This window comes from Cupressus sempervirens, chromosome 7 (assembly GCF_028749045.1).
Source record: "Cupressus sempervirens isolate cs-2001-9-10 chromosome 7, ASM2874904v1, whole genome shotgun sequence".
Taxonomy (NCBI): Eukaryota; Viridiplantae; Streptophyta; class Pinopsida; order Cupressales; family Cupressaceae; genus Cupressus; species Cupressus sempervirens.
Genome location: NC_143124.1, coordinates 821,179,847 through 821,203,093, shown reverse-complemented (window position 1 = coordinate 821,203,093; position 23,247 = coordinate 821,179,847). Strand labels below are relative to the sequence as shown.

Sequence of the window (23,247 nt, the reverse complement as noted above, 5' to 3'; positions counted from 1 at the left end):
AGGGAGCTAGAGGTTGTACAATAGGGAGTTTGAGGTTGCATAGAACGAAGCCGAAGGCTGCACGAAAGGAAGCCGGAGGTATTACGAAAAGGAAGCAGGAGGCCTTACGGAAGGAAACAAGAGGTCGTACAGGAAGTGGGAGGCCACACAAAAGGAAGTTGGGGGCCGCACGGAAAGGAAGTTGGAGGCTATACGGAAAGGAAGCCGAAGGCCTTACAGAAAGTATGTCGGAGGCCACATGGTAGGAAGCCGGAGGCTGCAAGGAAAACAAGGTGGAGGCTGCACAAAAGGAAGTTGGAAGCCACATAGACAGGAAAGAAAACACTTACATGAATAAAGAAAGTGTCGTATGAGGTTTGAATCTGCTATCTGGAAAGTACAATGAATTCCAACATTATATGCTAGATAAGATAATATTAGAACACCAATTGCACAAGATATATGCCAAACAAGAATAAATGTTGAACATAGATATTGGCCAATTATATTCGCAGACAAAGATGGCGCTCCGGATGTTCTAGATTCAAAGCAAAGTAATACAAAAAATCGGAATAGGGTGAGGGTTGAATCTCACTGAAACCGAACTAGCCAAGTAGGGAAGATCTTTCACTTTTGAAATGTCAAATAATACAAAACTCCAAGAGGAATTCACAATACAAAGAAACAATCCAAATCACATACTAAAATAACTCAATTTCACGGACATAAATACCTTGTTAAGGGAGAAACTAAGTGCCAACAAGAGGCACAAAAAACACCTATAGAAACAATTAAGAATAAAATGGGTCTAAGATAAGCTAAACCAATCAGCCCACAAACAAAGGTTTACACATTTATTTATTTGATGACGGGAACATTACACCCACCACCTTTACCGAAATCTGAAATTGACTCAAATTGAAGAGGAGGTGGATCAATCAAGATTGCATCATCTGTCATACTATAGCCCCACTTGGCCCAAGTAATTATGGTACCCGGAGGGTAGATTTGTATCCATCCAAGCATCCTACAAACCATCCAAGGGGTTTTTCTAGAAGTAATGTTGCATATTTGCAAAAGTTTTGCGTTCATTGTACACTATCAGTAGCACCTACAGGAGTTTCAGCAAGATTTCCGTTGTTTGAAACTTGAAACAATAAGGAAGGCACATTGTTCAAAGTGCCTAAGTTTCAATGTTTTGATTTGCATTAAAGGGGATTGTGTAAAGGTGTTCATATTTGAAGGCATCTGTGATATAATGTTGTAGACTTAATGATGCCTAAGGTTCAGTAATCATGCTTTTGGTAGACAATTGTGCTAAGCATGAATTTTTATAGTCATATAATTGAGGAGGCTAGACACAGATCAGAGAAAGTTTATTGCTGTTTTGTTAATTTTCGCAAGGCTTTTGATTTTGTTCCTAGGATGGCTTTATTTCAAAGGCTTCAGGAGATTGGGATTTCAGAGATGTTACTAACGGCTATCATGAGATTATATGAAACTGTTGTTGGTAGATTCAAGACTCCTAATGATTTCTCAGTCCCAATCCATAGCACCATTGGGGTTAAACAAGGCTGCCCTCTCTCTCCCACTTTGTTTGGTTTGTATATTGATGAGCTTGAGGACTTCCTTTTGAAGTCTTTGCTCCTAGGCGATGGTTGCTACTTATGCCAAGTTTTGATCTCCATTCTTCTTTTTGCGGATGATGAGGTTCTTCTTGCTTCTTCTACAGAGAGTTTACAGAGGCTTCTGGATGGTTTGGCTTCCTTTTGTGTTTAGAGACAATTAGCAGTTAACTTGGGTAAGACTCAGGTTATGATTTTTAATTGCCTAAAGACTTCTCACCTTTATTTCTTTTTTCAGGGATAGGGGATTGAGATCACTTCTTATATGTATCTGGGAGTTAATTTTTTTGGGCCTCACTTTAGTATGAGACCGGCCATATGATCCAAAGTTAGTAAGGGTATGGGTTCTCTTGCTATGCTTGAGAAACAATGCTTCACACACCATTTCTAGGATACCCCGTCCAAGTTATCCCTCTCGGACTCCCTTGTTCAACAAACTATTCTTTATGGCTCAGTGGTTGGGGTCCTTCTCTCCTTAGTTCTGACTAGGCCTCGATTGAGCAGGTTCAGACATTGCTCTTACGATGCATCATTAGATGTCACAGATTCACTTCTCACAATGTCATTCTTGCAGAGTTTGGTGCTCATCCCTTCAGTCTTGCAACTATATTTGATCTGATTTGGTTCCTTCATCATCTGCGTGGTTTTGCGAATTTGGTTGGTGAGCATGATAGATATTCCTACTTGGCATATTGTTCTTCTGTTGCTATTGCACGCTCCAATACTAGCTCTCGTGCTCATTGTTGGTATGCACAGGCCTTTTCTCTATTGAGCTCAATTAGGATTGATGTTGATCATCTCCCTCTTTATTAATTCTCATTGAATGCCCCTGCTCATTTCCTCCCATCTAGACAGGAGTTAAATGAGCATGTTAAACTTGATATTTGCAGACAATATATTATTACTACTTGGACTAACCCTCATGGTGGCTTACGTTTGAGGATGGCCTTCTATGTGGAGCACTTTCTGGAGATGAGTGATGGGATTATTGTCCGTCTTAGTTACCTTTCTCGACGGTGGAGTCATGCCCTTTGTATCTCTCTGGGGTCACCGTCTTCATGCTCAGACATACCATCATATTGACAGAGGAGAACGAATTTGTAAGCTGTGTACTTTAGCTGAGGTTGAGATAGAGACTCACTTTATTTTTGGATGCCCTATCTTTTATGAGATTAGAGAGAGATTTTATTGTTTGTTTCGGGATTGCTTTTCTCTTTCAGCTTTCTTCAGTTATTGTGACCAATGGTGTCTAGCGCTCTATCTTCAGGAGGCCACTTTGCTTCGTGATAGTACTCTATAGTTACTATTTCCTCACTGACATAATTCTGATCAACCTATCACTGCCTTTTTTGCACCCTTATCTCTTTTACAGGATGTGAAAAGGCTGGCTAGTTCTACCAGTTCTGTTGGTCATTCTAGATTCACAGAGATAGTTCAGGGCTCTTGTCCACTCACAGTCTTATCCTTCTATGACTGATTTCTTTTTGCCAAGGAAGACTCCTAGTCTTTACCTTGTCTTCTCTCTTCTTGTTTCTTGTTGTCCGCTTTTCTCGAACACCATTTGGTGCTCCTGTTGTTGTTTGTTGTTTGGTTGCAAACTCTTTGTCCCATAGACCTTTTGTGGTCTTTTGTTGGACATTAATAATTTTATCTTATCTTATCTTATAAAAATAATAAAGGTGGCAAATGTTTGGAAGCAAGGTTGCATCGAGATGGGGGTACTTGGAAACTCTAGATTCTGGTACTAGTACCAGTATGACTATTTTTCAAAATAAGAGATGGGCACTCGGAGGTGCCAATTTTTTAAAATATATTTTAGTAATTTATTGAAAATGTGAAATAGTTCTATATTTGTAAAAATAAATATGAATATACACAAAGTGTATAAGGAAATTGAATGCATTAGCCCAAACCTACAAGTTGAATTTGGCAACACTGCAAATCCTTTTGTTATTCTATATGATTATAAATTTGAGAATGTGCATATAGATCATATCTATGGGAATGTGAATATAGATTATTTATATGAGAATATGAATAAAGACATACAAGAATCAAGAAAGAAAATGTAATCGTAGGAAAGTTCTCAACTCTCAAGGATCTAAGAATTCACCCCCATTGTACATACCACAAAGTCTACACAAACGGATTAAAAGAACAAGAATATAAAAAGTATGAATATATTTTGAGTTTTGCATTGAATCGCGAATAGCTATATGACAAATACTTGTGGTCTTGTTAGCTCGCATCGACTCCTAACCTATTTGGCTGATTTTTTTCCCTTCTGTGGAGTGTTTATTTTTAAACTTGGTAAATTAACTCTTAATTTTGAGGGATTTTTTTTGGTTTCTGTGGGATTCAACACCTTTATGTAGGAGACTATGGGAGTCTTTTAGAGATCAAGGTTGCAATTGGAGACATCTTAGACAAGGTCTCCATACTAGAGACAGGTCTGTCTCCTAGGGGTTGCAGATGGGTCTTCGTTAACCTATGTTTGTAAGTGATCTCTCAGTCGGAAATTAGATTCAATTTACCAAGATTGTTGGTGATTTTCAAACAATCTAAGGTTTATTAGGAAGCCACTTTTGCTATATTTGCGTCACTGAGAGGTGTTGATGACATCAAAGTGTCTATTTTATGCTGTTCAAATTATTGGATAGCTATTCTCATGACCTTCTAGAAAGTTTATTTTGGGACATAATATATCTAAGCCCAATTCTATATGAGAAAATCTCTGTTTTTAATTGTGACTGATTTTATGACTTTTGATATTTATGGCTTGCTTGGTTTGCAAACTTGCTTTATTGAGCATAGAACTTTAGCTATTTATTTTTTTGTTTATCTTAAACAAATTGAATTGCACGACCATGCTAATGATTGTAAACACTCATTAATTAGTACTTTGTGCACTTAGATGGTGGCTAATACTTATATGCTTATTTGTTGCTGAGTTGCTATTAAAGCCAGCAATAGTGATTTGGTGTGCTGAATATTGTTTGAAATCTGTTGCAGCCTTTATGTTGTAGTAATGCCCTTATTAAACTAATAATACATTTTTGTTTGTACGGAGTTCAATCCAGGTTCTTAATTGTAATTTTTATATCTACTCTCTGCTTTAGTTATAAAAAGTGAGTGAGTGCTAGTTGTTTATTTTTTTTAATTTTATGATTAAAGAATGAAAAATCTCCTGTTTCATGTATAAGTGCTGATAATCCTTGTGCCCATACTGAATTAACTAAAGAATAGGTTGTTCTATTGTTTTGAATTCTAGGGTTACAATTTTTGTTTCAAGGGAGATTCCCCCTCCAATTTGAAGAAAGATAATACTTACAAACTGTTCCATTTTATGCTATTTTGGAAGGAACAAATCAAAACACTGACACAGAATACAAAATTAGCAAGGTTGTGTCCCTAGAATATTCCCTTATATGCTTTTGTGCTTCTAGTTTCGGTTCCCTCTTAGGTTCCAAGCCTCAACACTTTTGCCTAGATGCCAACTATTGTTCTGTTATGCATATCCTATAATTTTTCCCTGGGAGTAAGAAATTCTGATTCTCTGATTATTTTTATGTATTAGTTCTCACTACTTAATGTACAAAAGAAGCTTTTTCTATATGTTTCAAAGGCACAGTATAAAGCCTTTATCTTATATCTCAATATAAAAAGAACCACACAGCTGTATTTGTAATTGTATAACTATAAGAACACAGACATTTCCATCGTTTGTTTTGTTTTTTGTTTTTAATTTTTTTGGGAGATTTAGTAGTAGCTTCATAGTATGAGTTTGGATGTGCAGTCTTATGAAATAAATGATTGAAGTCTAATATAATAAAAATATTCAAAGAGAAAACAGTTCAAAAATTGCCACATAAATCATGAATGTAACTTATGAAGCAAAACAATTATATCCAATTGATGTATGGATGAGAGGATATCATATAGTTTCTGTAGTGAAGGGTGCAATGAATGAATTTCTGGTGTATCTAAAGCAGAAGATGATATTGGAGATGATTTTCTAAGCTCTTGGAAGCCAAGTGCACCGAAAAAAGATGCTGCATTAGACTTTGGCAGTGAAGCACCATCAAAAGCTAAAAGAACCAGCTTCTCCTTGGATAAGTTGTAAGTTACTGTAAAGTATTAGAATATTTGATATATTGTACCATGGAATAGTTTGTTATAGAATAGGATGTTGTTATGGATCCCTTGATTGGCTCAACATTTCAACTTGATAGAAGGTAAAAAGGGAAAGAAAAGGTTCCGGTTGTATTAGGGTATGCTAGAAAGATCTCTTACTTCTTTTACCATAAAGATATCTCCTTTAGAACATTTCATTGAGCTTTCTACCAACGTCATTTTTAACTCATTTGTTTCTGATGCAGTGATGTTGATTTTGACTTTGATGGAGGATTTGGAAAGCTCTCATTTGATGTTGACATGTCAGACCTTGGTTTTAAAAGTCCTTCAAGTAAGACACAAAAATCTAAGGTGAAGCATCAAGAAGTTTCCCAAGAGAAGAAAGATGGTTTTGAATTTAACTTCGATTTTAATGAGTGAGTCATTGAATACTTGTTACAAAAACCTGTTTCCTTTTATGTGTCATCTTGAAGAACATACAATTTTTTCCCGATCCAATTTATCCAGTTTAGAATAATGCTTGCTAGATAAATTGGCACTCTCATGTACTTGAATGTATAAACAATGTAGGTTTTAAACATTCTCAGCTTACGCTATTTGAAACTGTATTTATTATTCAGATTGGATGGATTTGATCTTGATTGTATGCTGCCCAAGGGAAGGGAAGAAAAGAAAACTCCTGTCCAAGAAAAATCTTTAACAACTTCTAGTGAAGTGAGTGAAGCTATCTCCAAAAGCAAGAGTAATACAATTGTGGGAAAGGAAGGAAAGAAAAATGCTGTACAGGAAAATGCATCAATGCACTCTAGTGAAAAGAGTGAAAGTGTCTCTAAAAGCACGATTAAGGTACTCTCCCAAAAATGTGATGACAATTCTGCAAGCCATGATAGTGGAGAAGTACGACAACAATTGCCAAAGGCACAGTTAAATTTTAAGCTATCCAAGATCAGCATGGAGGTGTTAGATTCTCAGCATGGGGTTCCTTCTGAACTATCAGCACAATCACCCTGCACAAGCGCCTCACAGGATCTTGGTAGTAAGAAACACATGCAGAATAATCCAGATAAACAAAACATAATGGATGACAGTTGCTTCAAAAACTTACTAGAAGCAGGAGATTCTAATACTGTGAAACAAACATCTATTCAAACAGAATCCAAGTACTTTGAAAAGGTTGTAATTCCTAAACATAACAGCAAGGCTATCCCCCAAAATGTTGATAATGAATTTGAAAGCCATGATGGTAGAGAAGTACCAGAGCAACCAACAGTGGCACAGTCAGCAATAAAGCAAGTGGAGGTCAGCATGGAAGATGTGGATTTTCAACATGAGACTCCTAAATCCTTGGCAAAATTACTTCATATAAGTGTTTCTCAGGATGTTCAAAACTATCAGTGCAAGCAACCTAATGGAGAAAAGCAGGGTGTTATAGAAGGTACTTGTTTTGGAAATTTATTTCAAACAGGTAATGCAATTAATGCAGAACAGACATCTAATCTGGCTAAATCCAAATACTTTGATAAGGTTGCATTCTCTAGAAGTGAAAATGCCGTAACATCTCAAAATATTGATAATAATTCTGAATGCTGTGATGATGGAACAATGCCCAAACAGACAACACCACCATTCTCAAAGTTTAAGCTATCTGAGTTCAGCATTGAAGATGTTGCTTTGCAATGCAAGCAGATTACTACAGATAAACAAGATGACACTATGGGTACCTGCTTTGAAAACACACTTAGAGCAGCTGACTCCAATGCACTGAAACAGACATTTCATCCTCCTGAATCGCAGTACTCTGATAAGGAGGCTTTGTCACCAAGTTCATCTTCTTGCTCAGGTTCTGGACATAAATTATCTTCACACATCATGTCAGTGCCTAACAACATACCTTCAGAGGATCTTGAAGGAGATCAAGATCAGTTCTTTGCTCAAAATGGTGGTTTCTGCAAAAGGATGGAAAATTATGATGTAGCCTTGAAGAATTCAAGCCCCAGGAAGACTGAACGCTCAAAATGCACTTCTGACAATTCCACATTAACAAGCATATGCACTGTTGACAGAAAGGATATGAAGCAAACCACAGGAAAGCTTGCAACTGTGGCCCACAAAGATATCAATGATATCACTAAAAGACAAGTGAACCAATCTCAGAATCAAGAAGATTTTGGCAAATATAAAAGTACACAGTCTAGAATTCCTCTTTTAGTGATGCAAAGGCAAGTTAGACTAAGGAATCAAGTAATCAATTTTTGTCAATAGTGTTTCTTATAAGTAATATGAGGGTTATATTAATGGGACCCTGGCCCAGCAGCGAACAGGAACGAACACCAGTACTTTGGCAACTGTATCAAAATTTTAGATACTGTGCATAGCAGGAATGCACTATAACATGACAACGTATAATTAAAACTAGTGTAGACTATAAAACAAGTAGCTAGAACATACCTTTTTCACAAATATTGTTATGATATATTCATTTTAAATTTTTCATGTGGATTTGTCATGTACTAACCCGTTTTGCACAAAGCAGAGAAATTACTAGCAAAAGATCTATTACATCAAAGAGCATTACTGATCAAAATAGAAAACAAGAGCTTAATACAATGAATGAGGAATCAGATGCACCGTGAGTAGAATTCACTTATACTTTAAAAGCATTAGTTTATTTTTACTTCTCATCAATTTATCATTTTCTATTCCAAAATTGTGCAATCTGTAAACAATGTGTCATGGCCATTGCAAATGTTAAAGAAATAGATATATGTTTTTATTTGGTTGGTTGTACTTGTGAGACTACTTGGTCGAATTACTTGTTTATGAGTCTGTTTGAATGTAACAAAATCATGGCACCGAAAATTTGATAGGCATCAGCCCCTATTGTGTAAATTCCAAGCTAGTCAGGGATACCAGAAAGTAGGCTCAAGTTAACATTATGTGCGTCATAGAAGATTAGAATTCAGAGATCTTCAAAACACGAGTCTAACATAATGACACAATTGGTGGTCAAATCCCAAAACAGGGACTTAGGGCCATACCCAGGTGTTGAATTTTGAACCAGAAAAGCAAATAAGAAATCTGAACAGATGCTTACCCTGGAAAAATCCTCTTGGCAGAGGGAAAAAACCCAGCCCACATAACTTCAGACTTTATTGATTTAAAGAAATATTATAGAGCTTCAATTCAAAGTTCTTTAATCCCAAAAGAATTGACTGAAACCAGTGCAGAGAATTCCATTGATTATCCAATCCAATCGATGTAATTACAAAGAAATCAACAACTGCAATTTACTTTACAAAGATCAATTTTATCACGGCAGGATGAATACGCGCTGAACTTCATTTACCAGGGCACGCTACAAAAAACACAGAGGTCAGCAAGACTCTGCCGTGAACATCAAAAAACTGATGTCAAAAATTCAACATGAATCTCGTTTTACTTTGCCTGTGAGAAGAGACGACGAATCGTCTGTAGAAATCCTCTTGAAATAACTCATGCGAACAGTAAACTGAAGGTTGATGTGTCTTTTCTGAACAAGACACATGCGAATGAAACATCGACACTCGATTCCTTGGCCGTGAAGAAGAATAGAATAGGTTAGTGAAACCCTTATTACTCCTATTGAACTTTTTCGTGCGATCATTCCTTTTGACTTGTAATAGATGGTGGCACATGAGTTGTCATTCCAGAAAGTGATCAACACAAAGCATAATGGCGGTGAATCATCAACATCATAGGCCCGTTGGGCATCCGTCCGATATGCAACACGTTTTGGTGATCAAACACCTGACGACAGTCACCCGGTGACCTTTTAAATTTTGCGCTATAATATGAGAATAAAGGATAAGTTGGAGGATGAAGCCAACGCAGCAGTATTGACAGTTACTTCAGATAGTGAGCCTCATACCTATCCTTGTCAACACACAATTGAACTGAAACCGATAGTTTTCCACTAGTAACAAGGTTAGAGATAAAATTTATTTATCCAAAATTAATATTTTTAATGAATATAAAAACTAACATACTCATTTGAGTTAGCACAGTGGCATTGCAATTCATATTAAGCTACAAAATTTAACACTCCATCTTAGCAAATATGAAATCAACCAAGCAGATTTTACACGTAGTTTAATATCATGGAATCACTTAACATGATAGCCTTGTAAGAATCACAGCTAATCCTTAAATCACAAACTCTCACAATGTGAACTGTCATGAAATCTCTCAACATGACATTCAACTCTCATCATAGAATCTCTCACGTGATGTCATCATGGACTCTCTCAACATGATTTTCACTTCCCAGAGTGAAAGAGTTATCATAGTTGATTCTCACAATCTTATTTATTCACACAAGAATAGAAAAAAGCATAGCAAAAATAGGACTTAGTTCCATTTATGCCTCAAGATTGACCATACCTAGTTTATCTCTAAAATAAGAGAACTTCACATTTGATAAAGGCTTAGTGAGAATATCAATAGTCTGTTCATCAGTGCTGATATATTTCAGCTCCACAGCTTTTGCAGTACCATGTCTCTTAAGTAATGATACTTAATATCTATATGCTTGGACTTGTCATGGGGGACATGATCTATAGAAATGTTTATGCAGCTTTGATTGTCACAAAAAAATATTATTGGTTCAAAAGATGCTTCAAATAATCCACTACGGAGTTTTCGAAGCCAAACAACCTCTCGGGCTGCTGAACAGGTTGCCATATATTCAGCCTCAGTTGTGCTTTGAGCAACACATTTTGCTTTTTGCTGCACCAAGAAATCATACAAATCCAAGGCTGAAACAAAAACCTGAGGTACTCTTCCTGTCCACAATGCATCGAGCCCAATCAAAATCTGAGAACTCATGAAGTTGAAGATCATTAGAACAAGAGAATTTCAATCCATACTGTAAGTTGCCCCTGACATATCTCAAAATATGTTTGGCTGTAATGAGGTGAAATTTTCTCGGCTCGCTCAAGGCGTTGACAATATAGCATATGTCAGGCCTTGTGTTGACAAGATACATGAGAGAACCAATCAGTTGCCTACAAGAAGTACAATCAATCAATTTTGAATCAGCAGCAACTTCTTTAAGTTTCTTCAAGTTGGTCTCCATAGGAATCACATTTGGTTTACAATCAAGCATACCAAACTTCTTAAGAATCTCGAGTGCATACTTACCTTGGGCTAAGAATAATCTTATTAGACTTTTGCCAAATCTCCAATCCAAGATAGTAATACATTAATCTAAGATCTTCCATCTCAAATGTAGAAGTCAAGTCTTTCTTACATTTGCTAATCAACTCATCACCACTCGTAATAAAAAGATCAACATAAAGAACTAGGATCAACATAAGATCATTATACCTTTTGAGATAAAGATTTGGATCAACTTAAATTTTCATAAAACCCAAGCTCAAGAGATAACCATCAATACGATCATACCATGCTCACGGAGCTTGTCTAAGGCAATACAATGCCTTTTTCAGCTTACATACATGATTTTCTTTGTCATGAACAATAAATCCATCATATTGCTTTACATAAACTTTTTCATCAATGACACCCTTAAGGAAGGCTGTTTTGACATCCATTTGATGTAACTTCCATCTTTTAGCAGCTGCAATAGCAATGATGGTTCTAATAGAAGTGTATCTAGCTACAAGAGAAAATGTCTCATTATAGTCTATACCTTCCTTTTGCTACAAACCTAGCTTTGAAGTTCTCCACACTCCCATAAACAACATGTTTAATCATGTACAACCACTTAGAAGAGATGACTGATTTACCTTTAGGACATGGAACAAAATCCCAAACATCATTTTTCACAATAGATTCATATTCCTCCAACATAGCATCTTTCCAAATCTGCTGTTCTATCGCTGCTTCAAAACAAGAAGGTTCAAAGTCAATCATATTACACATTAATGCAACATGTCCATCAAATTTAAAAGGTCTTTTACTTTCGTGAAAAGTTTTTTGAAGGGCTGAAAAGTTTTCAGCATCTTGCATAGTGTTCCTTGCCCACAAAGGTCTTTCCTTTGCATTCATTTCACCACTCGGACCTGCACTTGAATCAAACTGATTTTTAGGAGGACAAAAGGAGAATCCTCCCTCTCAGAATGGCTGGGAGAAGGAGCAGCAAGAAGAAGATCTTGAGAGTTTTCTGGAACTTCCAATTCAATATCTAGAGGGGAATCAACCGATCTTCTACATTCAATATTTTCTTCAAATGAAACATCTCTATTAGCTCAATCAACTTTTGACCCGGAATGTAGATTTTATAAGTTTCAAAGATTCATTATAACAAACAAAATTTACCTTCTTACTTGAGGGTTCTAATTTAGATTTTTGTCTTTGGGAAAATGATTATAAACTGAGGAACCAAAGACTTTAAGATGTCTTACATTAGGTTTGCAACCAATAAATGCTTATTTAGAACTTTGTGAAGACTTCTGTTTTGAACATGCACACTTGTTTTGCAAGCCTCCGCCCAAAGGAAAATCTGCAACACTTGATCATGAAGCATGGCTTTTTCAGTCTCAACTTGTTGGTTAACAGTTTGTGCTCCTATTAGATTTTATAACTTGACTCTTTGATACCCAAATGGTTTGGAGAGATAAAAGGATTTTTACCAACAAATGGGTCAGTGCATGTATCCTATCACTACTCTCTGAATTATTAGGTACAACTCCCTATGATTTGCAATGATATGCAATGAATATGTTTTTATGAAATCAGAAGTTTTGACATTATAAGCTCTCAACTTGAGTGTAGCAAAGGATAACCAAATTGTTTACAGGCACAAACGATTCAGGCAAGATGGATTTGAATAACCTATCACACCCAATGGAATGATTGTAATAGATTATCTTGAGATTTCTGACTTTTACTTCTATTCTAAATGCAGATTAACCATTTAAATGCAGAAGAGGAATGAAGAAGATGTGCACATTAGGGAAAATGGAATTGCTTTCACTATCAGCCTTGAATGAAATGGAATCCACCAATAACTAATAGATTCATACACATTTATCTTTCATTTCCCAATGAAACTATCTAACATGTTATGAAACTAACAAGAGAAGAAACATAACCATATATGAAGAAAGTAAATGGAATCACTTTACTGCAAACATCAACGTGAAATGGAATTCATTTGATTATTCACAGAATCATACATGATTGTCTTTCAACTCTTAATGCAAAACTAATCAATGCAAGGACCACAAAAGATGACAAGTAAATAGGGTAAATGGAATTATAGACCAATTCACCATCAAGTTTTCCGACCTCTATATTATCAAAAAAATTACATTTATAGTTTGCTGTCATCCCTCAGTTCTGGTAGAGCAACAGTCACAAAATAGAAAGAAAATATGAATAATACATGAAAAATATCTAATCTTCAACATGGTATAGATGTGTAACATCATTCCTGGCAATATCTTGATCTGATGACACCTCTAGGAACACCTGGAAATCGTTAATCTTCATGTGACTTCAAAACACCTTGTTAAAGGCTTTGTTTCCTTCATATTCTGCTGTTTGGTGCCAAGTTTGTATAATTCATATTATAATGGTCACTGGAGCTTTGAATTTCCATCGTTGATCTCATATCAATGATCAAGATTAAATTATTATAACCTCCTTTGTTTTTCCCCTTTGTACTTTCCTCCGTGGGTCCCTTTGTGTACATGCGTCAAATTGTCGTTATGTTGCCTTAGTTATCTTTCTTGCATCTTTTGAAAGCGACATAACGACAATCGGAGATCTTTTAAGATCTGACGGCAGCAATAGAAGATATTAACTCTCTGTTTTGCTCTGCATTGTGGGTCCACTTTCCAGCAATGTACATCTTGGAAAATAGGTGGCACTATTTCATTGCTTGGAGAATTTGACATTGGACTGCTTTGCTTTGAGACACTTCGTGGAATATAATGGGCCCAATAGGACACGTGTCAAACTGTCCTTCCACACAAAAGGATTGAAATGTACTTGAAATGAACTCTCCTCCATTATCAGATTTGAGATTCTTAACTTTCTTTTCTGAAATGTTTTTAGCTAAGGGTTTAGACTCCTTGAACTTAGATAAAAATTCATTTGATTCTTTGGATTTAAGAAATTAAATCCATGTCTTGCGAGAGAAATCATCAATAAATGTGACATTTTACGAAAAACCACTTAAAGAAGTTGAGGACATAGGCCTGCACAAATTACAACAAATCAGTTCTCCCACATGCTTGGCCCTACTTTCATTGGAATGAAAAGGACTCTTAGAAAACTTTCCCGAGGGACTCTTAGAATACCTACAACCAACTTGTCCATAGAAGAAAGAGATTTGAAGTTGAGGTGGCCAAACCTTTTATGCCATAACAAGTTATTATCAGAAGCATCATGATTTAAAACTCGAACTTGATTTGTTGAAAGCTTATAAAGACTTTCATGACACACTCCAATCACTTGAGCAGAGCTGAAATCAGAATCTTTCTTCCATGAAACTACTTTCCCAATAGTTAAAGCAACATAAAACCTTTATCTTCTAAGGCTGAAATGGAAATAAATTCCTTTTGATTCTAGGAACAAATAAAACATTACCAAGGTGAAGAGGTATACCATAGTTTAATTTGAAAGAAGTGTTACCAACTCCTTTTATAGAATAAGATGCATCATCACCAATGATAACTTGGAGGTGGGAATCCTTTTCAACCAGATTTGAGAAGTGTTGCCTATATCCTGAAATGTGATGAGAAGCACCGTTATCTATCAACCAGGTATTACAATCAGCTGGAACATTACTAGACAAGGCTGAAATGAACAGGAAACCTTCAGATTGAACGCCAAAGTCCTTTGATGGAAATGAATCATTCACATCTATAACAACCACTTGATGGTTCAGTTCTGCTGTGCAATGTCTAGCAAAGTGATTGGACTTTTTGCATTTTAAGAATTTTATCTTTGAAAGATCTCTTTTCCTTTTAAAATTAGAAGATGAGGTGGAAGAATTCTTATCATCAAACCTCTTAAAGTTGCTTTTCCTCCCTCTTTCAGTAGAATTGTGAGAAGCAAGAACTTGGTTCTCCACATTATGAGATTTACGAGAATTTCCTCTTGAATGCAATCTGAACTCAATCTCTGTCATGTCCCTCTTTTAGCAACATAATTATAGCAGGGGATTTACCTATCATTGACTCTCGTAGGCAAATAATTATGGGAAGAGGGTCGATTTTGTCTTCCAATTAAGTAAGCGGGGCCTACTCATTCCAATATTTAATAAAGGTTGTATTCTAACTTTATAAAGTTAATTATTTAATTTTATAAAGTTAATATTTGTAGTGCAAGATGATTCCGGATAATTTCCAGAAACTTCTCGGCAAGGAGATAAATAGAGGACATAGGGCTCCTTTTTGAAAGCAAGCGATTTTGTGGATTGGTTTTTAATTATCAGTTGGAGCAATTTGTAGTTTCCGGCCTGCAAATTCCCCAGAGATCTCTGAGAACGAAAACTCTCTTAGATCTGCATAACTGAGGAGGTGGGATATCTTCCGAAGGGTTGCACATTGGAGATGGTTTTCAGCCATTTCATGTTGAGATTATTTGCATATTCGGATTAATGAAGGGGAATGTTCTGAAGTCTTGAGGATTAGCTAATTGGGATCAGGAAATCAAGATTCATCACAGCCGATAACAGCGGCACCAAAGATTGGGAAGCAACAAGCTGTTACAGTTGAACGCATCACTCCGAAGTAATACAAACAGAATCGCACCCAAAGGAGATTGATTCAGTACCGCCTGGGCCACCCGATACCGGACCAGTTTCGCATTGAGCAGGGAGGTATTTGGTCCAACATTAATCCTTTGCAATCCGCCGGTTTGGCATCTCCATTGGACGCACTTGATAATCACCATTTTGGAGAACGGTTTCAGATCGAAACCCGACCAGGATTCTCTCACCATTAGCCGTCGGATCACCATGAACTTGGAGGACGCGGAATGTTGACCATAAGAACCAGTAACGACATAAGTAAGGGGACAGTCTGGTCTCGAGCTAGTGGAGATTGTGGATTGACTTCCGTTCAAAAAAAGAATGACAAACAATAAGGTGCGGGTGCCAGTTGGAGTATCGACTCAGAATTCCATCTGAGATAGCAACGTATACTCAGGACACTGATGCGATTCATGGTAACCGCAGTTGTCAGGTCTCTCTTTTGACATTGTAAGTCAAAGATCTCAGTTATTCTGATTGTTTGCAATAAAATTATTCTCTAAAATTTGTTGTTACTTGTCCGCTGCATTTAGTTACAACTTGATTAAGTAAAATAAACAAATCATGGATTAATTATGTCTCATGCCAAGTGTTCGACAAATTGCCATACTTCAGCATCGACATTTTTCTTAACTCATATAGTGAGGGTCATCATAGTAGTTTCTGAATTTGCTGCAAATTGTTTGAAGAAACATCAACTCCTCAAAATATTAAGATTTTTGGTGGCAATAACCTATTGGGGGTTACTTCAATCTCTCAAAGTTTGGTAGCTCGTTTCTCCCACTAATGCCTTGTATGAATGATTCCCAAAAGTGTGGGAGGCCATTCATGGAAAGCATGACAAGTTCTTTGTCATTAATAGACTCTCCAATAGCACTTAACTGATCCTTTAATTTAGAAATTTTCAAGAAGAATGAAACAATGGAGTCACCTTTACTCATTTTGATGTGGAGAAGTTGCATGCAAAGTGCTAAAGCTCTGCTAGTGTTATTGATCTCATACATGCTGTGAAGATAATCATACATCTCCTTAGTAGACTTGAACTTAGAGATTGCAAGGACTAGATGATCTTTCATGGAATCAATTATGATCCTTTTTGCCAAGATTTTATTCTTAGTCCAGGTTGTTTTCTCTATGTTTGTCAGCTAGTTCTGAAACTTCAGATTCCACATATGCAAGAAGATCATTTTCCTCAAGAACCAATAAAGTTCTAGACTTCAAAGATATGCAATTGAGGCTCCTTCTAAACTATCTTCAACCTTCAGACCAAGCAACATGATGAAAGTTGATGGATGACAGTAAAGAGAAAGTGAGAGGCTTTGGTTCAAGCTTGGATTCACAAACCTGGCTCTGATACCATGTTAAATTTTTGAACCAGAAAAAGCACATAGGAAACCTAAACAAATGATTACCCTGGGAAAAATCTCTTGGCAGAGTGAAACAACCCAACCCACAAAACTTACAGACTTTTTTGATTTAAAGAAATATTACAGAGCTTCAAATCAAAGTTCTTCAATTCCAAAAGAATTCACTGAAACCAGTGCAGAGAAATTGATTGATTATCCAATCCAGTCGATGTAATTACAAAGAAAGCAACAACTACAATTTACCTTTCAAAGATGAATTTTATCATGACAGGATGAATACGTAGTGAACATCATTTACCAGGACACACTATAAAAACATAGAGGTCACCAAGACTCTGCCGTGAACATCAAAAAACTTATGTCAGATATTCAACATGAATCTTGTTTAACTCTGCCTGTGAGAAGAGCTGACAAATCGTCTGTAGAAATCCTCTTGAAATAACTCACGTGAACAATAAACTGAAGGTTGATGTGTCCCTGCTGACACTATATTCTTTGGTTGCGAAGAAGAATAGAATAGGTTAGTGAAACCATTATTACTCCTATTGAACTTCCACATGCGATCATTCCTTTTGATTTGTAACCGATGACGGCACATGAGTTGTCATTCCAAAAAATGATCAACACAAAGCATAAAGGCAGTGAATCATCAACATCATAGCCTGTTGGACATCCATTTGATATGCAACACGTTTTGGTGATCAAACACCTGATGACAGTTACCCAGTGACCTTTTTAAAAATTGCACTATAATATGAGAGTGAAGGACAGGCTGGAGAATGAAGCCAATGTAGCAGTATTGATGGTTACTTCAGACGGTGGGCCTCATACTTAAACTTGTCAACACACAATTGAACTGAAACTGATAGTTCTTCACCAATATTTTAATGAATATGAAATCCTTGTTCTACTTTTGTGTTGCTTACCTTAGGTCACACAAAGCACAAAAGCGAAGGATGCACAAAAGAAGACATCTTAATTTCACTTGTAAACTAAATTTCTTATTGTAATTTCTTGTCAAAAATTTATGCAAATTTGCAAAAGAAACATTATGAATAATTCATTATTTTGTGATTTATTTGTATAACTAAAATAGTATATTTCAATTGAAATTTGTAACAATGTAAATTCAAGTTGTATGTCCCTAAATTGACTATTAAATTTGTCAACTAAAATTAGTAATTTACTAATTATTTGCTAGATTGAACAATGAATTCAGAAAACAATCATGAAGGAAACGTACCTTGAAGCTTGAAACATGCTTTGGAATTTTGGATCCTCTGATACAACACTTGATTGATGTCACTTGCAATTTTTCTCACCTTCACAGCTGTACTGTGGCAAAACTTTATTGTTGAACTTTGGAAGTGATTTGAAATTAGGCTTAGATAGCTATTTATTGACTTTTTAATGATTATTTTGACTGCTAGAGCTTTGGCTGAGCCATTAGGTCCAGGGTTTGGGCACAGAAGTCTGAAACATTTTTTATTACAAAAATGGGTTTTACTTGATTCTTCTGTGGGGGATGTTTGGAAGTCCTTGGAATGGTTAAGAGACATAGGAGTTACCAAGCTGTCTCCAAATGAGGGGGATGTCTCGTTGACGTCAACTTGTTGATGGTTACGTCTTGGAAACATCTGTGGTCTTGGGTGGCTGTTGTAGGCCAATGACTGGACATCCTCTTCATGTTCCCATATCTCAAGGATGTGCTTGCTCCATATACGTAGGAGGGGAGAGAGGCGGGTGCACTCCCATGGAACACTGGAATAAAGATTAAGAAAAAGATAAACCAATAAACATCAAAGGTACCTTAACTTCAGAAAAGGGACTATCTCAGTGCATTTGTTTCCTATGTAAAATCTCATGTGCAGAAAATAACATTTATGAGAATTTAGCATGAAATTTAAATGTATATTCTAAAAGGTAAAAAAATAGACTAAGTATGCTGCTAGTAATTTTTATAGTAATATTTCTTTTTTGACCCTAGTGTACTAATGTCTTTCAGATCCCATGAGAAATCTTCTTTTATTTTTTATTTTATCCTTGTATAATAGAATATTTGTGCGACTGGTTTCAAAACAGATAGAGAGAGAGACACTTCATTCCATCAGTTACTATATTAAGATACATATTATCTCTTTGTTATGTGTTTAATTTTTTTAAGACAGTAAAAGGGATTATAATATGGTTTTTTTGAATTCCGTATAAAAAATGTGACTTTACTTTTTTTTTAATATTTACAGCAAACATTCAGAAGAAAGGCTTTGTCTACCTGGAGATGCAAAGATCAACAGTACTGAGCCTTCTCTAGTTTCCACTCAGCAGCTTTTGAGGCATAGTGACATCAACCAATTACCTCAACAAAATGAAGAACAGAACGATGGCATAATGAACTGGTAATATGAATTTGTGAGATGTATACCATTTAGTTCTTTTTTTCTTAAGAGTTTCTGCGTGTGCAACTGTCTTGCAGTCAGGATCCTGGAATAGAACTGCATACCGATGTACAGGAGATAGATAAATTGGTATCAAAATCTATTTCCATGAAATCAAAGGACGTTTCTCCGGGAGATAAAAAAAAAGCAATGGATAATAATTATACAACTTCAAGGTCAGATATTTAAAACCTTATTTTAATCTTATGATGTCAGGACTAGAAAATGTATGCTTCATTTACTGCATAGTCTTCAACCAGTTCAAATGATTTGAGTGTCTTCTGGGATTCTGTCCTAATTAAACATCCTGGAAAAAAACCAAATTATGAGTTGACATGTATATAGAAAGATTGAAACTTTATTATTGGTTTCAATTTGCCTAATTTAAAGGAACCTAATTGGGCTTCTTTGATTCTTGTATAAAGCTAGTTCTCCATCAAAAGATGGCTTCCAAGAGTGATTGTTGAAATGATCCATAATAGATAGCTTCTAATGCCCAACTCGAGCACAATAAGTACAGGGATTCTCATTTTGACTTTTTTGTATCTGAATTTTTTTTGATCATTTTCTTTACAGAAAGTGAACTCAAAGAGATGGTTATGTTCTCGTATTTTGACAAGAAGCCTTTTTTTCCAATCAATTCTTTGTCAAGTATGAAGTCATTCAAATGTTGTCCTTTCTTGTGAATTGGAAGACGTGTTGTTATCTAGGTTATGTTAGGAATGGGTCAAAAGATTCTAAAACTGAAGTCCTAAGTACAAAATTGTATGTTCTAGTTCAAAGTGGAATTCAAAAAATTTCATGCAACCAAGCAAATTTTGCAAATTGCTTATTTACTTCTGCTTTCTGTGTATTTTAAATGTGAAGATTATATGCAGCTGAACCATTCTTTTTCAAGTTTCCCCTACTTCTTGCTTCTGTAATATTGTAGTCGTGGAGATTTGGAATTATTTGGCAACTAACTTTTGTAAAATGCGTACCAACTTCAATTCTCCGTCAAAATTTTACTGGGGAATGTTTGAACTATTCTGCAAATGAGCACTCTTCATAAATTATATCTTATTGTAGTGGAAACTTGGAACAATTTTGCAATCTACTAAAATTTTACATTTAAAAAGCTTGTATCTTCGCGTGCACAAAGGACTTATATAATAATTTGCATCATTTCTTTTCGTCATTATTCGGACATTATTCTTGGTACAAAGCTTGAAATTGTTAAGTTTACAAGAACCAAAATAGCATACAACTTGATATAACTGAAATGCAAAACACAAGTAACAGATAACAAGTCCTTATCCTGGGAAAACCCTCCTCACCAAGGGAAAAACCCAGCATCCTTTATTCAGATATCAAAAACAATCACAAAAGAATCTTTGGTCCTTATAGGCATCTTCAACATGCAATGATCACTCAATGATCGGAGCCCGTAAAATTCAACAGAGTATTGCCTTACGAAGTCAGGATACTCAGATATCAATATCACAGCTTAATCTGAATACATTTAAAGATGCTGCTCACCTATAGAGCACACCGTCAAATCTGAAAATGCTACACAATTGTGAACAGATTGCTGATATTACACTTACACACCCTTCCACAAATCATCTCACCCCCACACATTGGATACCAAGACATGAATAGAGAGAATGCTGCCAAAGGAGTTGTACAGGAGACAGAGTGACGGCAGTTACATAAATCACTTGTGATCATTGAAAGATGAATCAGCATAAGCATTAAGAGGGTCGTTGACCATAATAGAGAGACAAAAATATGCACACAATGCCACAAATGGCAATCCCCTGCCTTAATATTGCCAGCATGGATGATGACTCATGCGCAATCCAGCAAGCAACCAAAGTGGTGACATGACAAATGATGGCAGTTAATAATCATGATGCCTAATCACCATTTATACTCAGTGAATGATAAACTTCGAATACAATAAGAATAAATAGGAGTCTGCATGATATCTCTGCTGGACAGAGATAACAACTGACAGATGTCCATATTGTAAATCATCACAGGAATGAATGATCTCTATCACAGCTACTGGAAACATTAACAGAAATCAGTATAGTTTAAGGGACTCAAATAAGGAACAAATTTTAGACCTTTAAAACATAAAATTTAACCCTTAAACCCAATTCAAAGACTTAAGAAATCTATACTCATATGCTGCAAATGAAATATGGATTTGATGAAGTCCAAAATGAGTTATTTTAGCATTGATTTTGTAAAGAAAAGATATAGTTTTGAAGTTACTAACTAATTTAAGAGCACAAAATAGTCCCTTTCCTGCTACATACTTAGAAAAACCAGAATTTTGAAGTCATGAAATATGACAAATTTCCTGAGGACACGTCTGAAGACATGGGCTGTAAATAGGTACAATCAGATTGTCAGGACGTGAAAACATGATTAAATTGACTATAAAATTCAAGGATCAGACCTCTTCGTTAATGCACAAACTCTGTTTCTTCTGAGGACAGACCTGCAATATGTCCATAAACTTGAATATCAATGCACTTAGCTAAATATCACTCCAAACATGTATTGTGAGGCCTGATAATGGGGAACAAGTCCCAGGAGATTGGTTTTTTAGAAAATTCTGAAAATAAGTGAAGACATTGCTCCATTTTTAGAACTAGATCCCATTAATTGACTAGGATACATTCGAAGGAAGGTTTGAGGATTATAAGTGAAAGAACAAGCTTTCTAACAAAAATATGCAAATCTGATTTCTGAAGACAAGTCTGTACTTACACTCTTCCGGATGATTTTTCTCTTTAAGTTGATATTTTTTGCACAAGGACAACCCCTTAACTCTCTGCAATTGTCCTTGGGGCAATTGGGCAAGTTAAGGATTCAATTTTTTAAAAAATCACCCTTGTTTGGGTAAATTCTGACATAAGTTTGAAGAGAAATGTGATTTTTGAAGCTTTACGGCCTTGAAATTTGCATCAAATTTCTCCAATTGGTCTGCAATAAATGTCACTCAGATTTGAGGACATAGAATAAACTCGGTTTTAAAAAATAAAAAAAGTGAACTTCATGGTGGATTTTTCAGACTTACTTTGAAAATTTACAAGTTTCAGCCTCTTTGATGCCTCAGATAAGTCCTTAAACTCAAAACTCAACCCCCTTAATGGCTTCCAATCAAGTTTGGAGTGTTTTAAGTGCTTGAGATTTTCATGATTTTCCAAAAAAAATTGCCCCCGTACGGACAAGTTTTCAGATTTGGTCTGGGAACACTTACTTAGAGCTGTTAAGAGGCCGTGGATATCATCCTAGACCTCACATTAATTGACTTTGATGTCATAGCACTCTCAGTCATTTGATTTGTGGTCAATGATTTTTTCCTTGTAAAAATTGCATACTCCTGGTGTTTTAAGATTATTGAAATTTGAACCCTCCCTTGCATCATTGTTTATACTTTTTTCGTTGCATTGGGATCTCCAAATCTTGCTGGTGGTGATTTCAATTGATGGCTCTTGAAATCTTGGACCTTATTTCTGTTTACCTCCTCGATGTGGCTGTAGTATTGTTTGAAAGACATTGACTGGTGTTTGAAAGAAGTCTATTTTTTGGGTTTTTGCAAGTTTCGTATTTTTTGTGCTTTTTTCTTTTTCTGATTTTTGAGAGTTTTTAATATTTGAAAATAATGCTTCGAAAGAATTGAAGACTATACTTGAAAACACCTAACTACCATAAGTAACTCTAATTGGAGGCCAAAATTTGTATTTTTTATTTCCTCCAAACAAATATTACAATTCATACGAGGGCAATTCTTTTCATCTCTGTACATCAGCAAATAGTAAGTCGGTAAATTTTGCCACCAGTCTGATCTGAATATACTCCAGCTGCAAATGAATTGTAATGGTGTCCGAAGTGTTGAAGAATGATGGTCTTGCCTCCTATGCCACACGTCCAACTGAAAATGATAA

General features: G+C 35.8%; 1 protein-coding gene across 2 annotated transcripts in view; it reads left to right on the top strand.

Moving 5' to 3' along the window:
* The window catches only part of LOC149549921 (uncharacterized), a 161,776-nt gene that overhangs the window by 20,296 nt on the left and 118,233 nt on the right, over positions 1-23,247 (top strand). For both annotated transcript variants that reach the window (XM_089793144.1, XM_089793145.1), the window contains 6 exons: positions 5,597-5,723; positions 5,984-6,154; positions 6,359-7,957; positions 8,272-8,367; positions 19,112-19,264; positions 19,342-19,479. In XM_089793144.1, coding sequence (XP_089649270.1) covers positions 5,597-5,723; positions 5,984-6,154; positions 6,359-7,957; positions 8,272-8,367; positions 19,112-19,264; positions 19,342-19,479 — 2,284 coding nt within the window. The remainder of the gene's footprint in view (positions 1-5,596; positions 5,724-5,983; positions 6,155-6,358; positions 7,958-8,271; positions 8,368-19,111; positions 19,265-19,341; positions 19,480-23,247) is intronic.